This window comes from Rhinichthys klamathensis, unplaced genomic scaffold, assembly GCF_029890125.1.
Source record: "Rhinichthys klamathensis goyatoka isolate OS25496 unplaced genomic scaffold, OSU_Roscu_1.1 h1tg000006l_1, whole genome shotgun sequence".
Lineage (NCBI taxonomy): Eukaryota > Metazoa > Chordata > Actinopteri > Cypriniformes > Leuciscidae > Rhinichthys > Rhinichthys klamathensis.
In genome coordinates, this window is record NW_026606559.1 from 1,448,946 (window position 1) to 1,451,945 (window position 3,000).

At 40.9% G+C, this 3,000-nt stretch overlaps 1 protein-coding gene across 1 annotated transcript; it reads left to right on the forward strand.

The window, feature by feature from the left end:
• Nucleotides 1-778: 778 nt before the first annotated feature.
• On the forward strand, nucleotides 779-2,218 carry gbp (glycogen synthase kinase binding protein). The gene has a single exon (XM_056257230.1). It carries the CDS (start codon nucleotides 929-931, stop codon nucleotides 1,412-1,414), a length of 486 nt encoding a protein of 161 aa, XP_056113205.1. The 5' UTR covers nucleotides 779-928; the 3' UTR covers nucleotides 1,415-2,218.
• Nucleotides 2,219-3,000: the final 782 nt, after the last annotated feature.

Genomic DNA, 3,000 nt, shown 5'->3' on the forward strand with positions numbered 1-3,000 from the left:
CGATCAATGGGAAAGTGCCCAAGCAACAATCGCTTGGCAACATTGTTCAAAAAGTTGCCCCGTGTATCATCACCTTAAGATGCCACTGACCCCCAAAAATGATCATTCTCATCCGAGGGACCCCCATTCTAAAATGTAAAATTCAGCTATTATAAGTGCATTCTAATAATTGTAAAGACCCTATGTATACTGTGAAAAACTAACATTATAAATATGTGAAAAATAATACTGAATATATTTAGTTCCCACAGAGCCCAGTATGAAAAATCCTGGTCGAACATGTCTGATGCAACTGTATTTTAAGGTTCCCTTGATTTCTAACCGCCTGGCACGTGCCACACGAGATGAACATGTCTTCGACTCCTCCCCTCAGTTCCAAATATGGAAATGAAGTTATCAAGAAATATTGATTCGATGGCATATTGTTGCTATAATTCATAACCTTCTTAGAAATCAAGTAGGCTACATCTAGTCAAATGTCACATTCAACTGCACCAGCATAAGAGTGCATAGAGTTCGCATGTGGCTGTCTAGTGCATCGTTTTTTTTAATGCGCTCGGTTATGTAATGCAATGCTTGATGATACAGAGTTCCGCGGATACGTTTGGCGGTGCCAAAATAAATATAACCACCACGAATGTTAAACCGAGCGGAAAATTATATTTATGTTGAATCTGAAACGTATAAAATCTCTCTCCAAATTTAACTACAACATAATACGTGTTTAGATTTTAAAACTGAGCATGCGCCCCCATCCTTCAAAAATGGTACGTGCCGGATTCAGCGTCATCCATTGTTTACAAATCAACCCTTGAGCTGTTTCTGTTGAGCAGCGTGAGCGTGGCGGACGCCGGGTAAACGATCCTATCCATTTGAATAAAAACAATTATCACGACTGGATATTATTGTACATAAAGATATATTCAAAATGCCTTGTCGAAAGGAGAATTATATCTTTTTGGAACAGTCGGTAACGGTGGATTCTAAGGAAGTAGACGCTCTCGTGTCGAAAATCGGCGAGGCGCTTCAGCTTCACAACAATAGCTCGAGTCAGAAGGCGATGTCACGTTTCCATGGTCTCACCAGCAGCAGCAAACCGCCGAACGGCAGCAGCAACAACAACAACAGCAGCAGCAGCAGCGCGGCGGGCGGTCAACGCGGGTGCATCCGTCTTCGTAGCCGGAGTTTACGGACCAGCCGGGCCAGTCCGTACAATCCGCCCGGATCCAGCGAACAGGAATGGGACCGTTTCAAATCCTCGTGGAACCGAAAGAAAATCGACGAGGACGATCCACACCAGCTCCTCCAGGAACTCATACTGTCGGGGAATCTGATCAAAGAAGCGGTCAGACGACTCCAGTTTCCCTCGGAACCACCGGAGAACGACATCCCCAAACCTGTAGTGCTAGACTGAGTTCACGAGCCCGCAGATGCATGGACGTCGTCACGTTTTCAGATCATGGGGCAACCAGCTCGTTGTCATACGTTGGTTTTACAAACTTTGATATCACACCCTTATAATTTTTCTATTGTATATTACTGAGATGGAAATGTTATGTACTTTGGACTGTTTTGCAATGTGACCCTCCTTATTTAGTCATTTTTATATTGTTTCTCTCAGTGTTTGAATCGAAATGCAAATGTGATGCAAAAATCTAGTGGTTTATAGCATTTTATAATAGTATTAACTGGCCTCTGGTTGGTTTGTCCTAGAATGGTGCATCTTGTTTTGGTTTGCTGGAGTTCAGCACTGTGAGTCAGTAGCAACCGAGAACTGCTCAACTGCTTTGTTTACAAGTGTAACTTAGATGTGGTCAGGCTGCTGATTTGCAGTCCTCGCCTAGATCAGGCAACGGGTCACACTTTTTGTTTACTCCTCAAACTATATTTGGATACCGACATATCGCTATTTTGATTTCAAACTGGCCCTGTGTGCATCTCGGGAGGGCCCATATGTCATCTGTCCCTTTCTATGTGAGGAGCAAGGCCAACACTCCTTCTCAAGAGACACTGAGATCAAACCCACATGCGTGTGGGGGATGTGATCACTGATCGCAACACACTGACACTGCGGTGTTTTTTGATTCCAATGTGGAGTTCTCATGTTTGTTTTTTGTTTTCACTCTGTGTAAACTCAGCGTATGCTTCGCAACGAAGTGTTTTTAATAACTCTGATTGTTCAGAGAATTTGGTGTCTAATAAACATGTTTTTTTTTTTTGCATACGATCATTTTAGTTGTCTATTCTAATCATTTCTGGTTTGAAAATGGTGATATCAGGCGATAATTATAATAGGCTACTTTGATATTTTCCATATTACCGAATGATCACCATCATTCACATAATATATGTAAACAAGATACTTAAAAGAACGCATTACCAAAGTACATGTCCAAAAATACAATAGTAATAGCCATTAACCACAATACTATGGTAGCATACTTTTTGACTTGTGACTCAATACATGCATTTTCTGTTGTGGCATTAGACTTTTGGATCCCATATTTATAGATGTGTGTAACTCAAGTAGCTTACTGTGTATTTTATACTGGCCTCAAGTAGATAGGCTACTACTATACAATTTAACTACACTCAAGGGGGGTAAAAAAAACGTGTCCAAGAATGAGACCACATGTGATTATGAGCAAAAACACAAGCTGACTCACCAGTCACCACAGCTATGATATCTGAAGTGATATGGTCTTTGAACACGGTATGCGATTTAAAGTTAATAAATGACAAACTAATTTATAAACGCAGCATTATTATAGCGTCTAGCTAAACCCTATGACTTTCTTTTCCTTTTTTTTTTACCATATGAGGTTAGAACTTCCGTTTTGAGGTATTTTGTCTAGTCGCCCAGCAGATGGCAGCACAATGTAAATCACACCAGTTCAGTAGCTTGGGAAACGTCTGTAAGGACATAAACATCCCACAGCTTTGCTGCATTAGGAGATCAATTGAATTATTAAAGAATCAGCATATGCTTCATGAATTAAA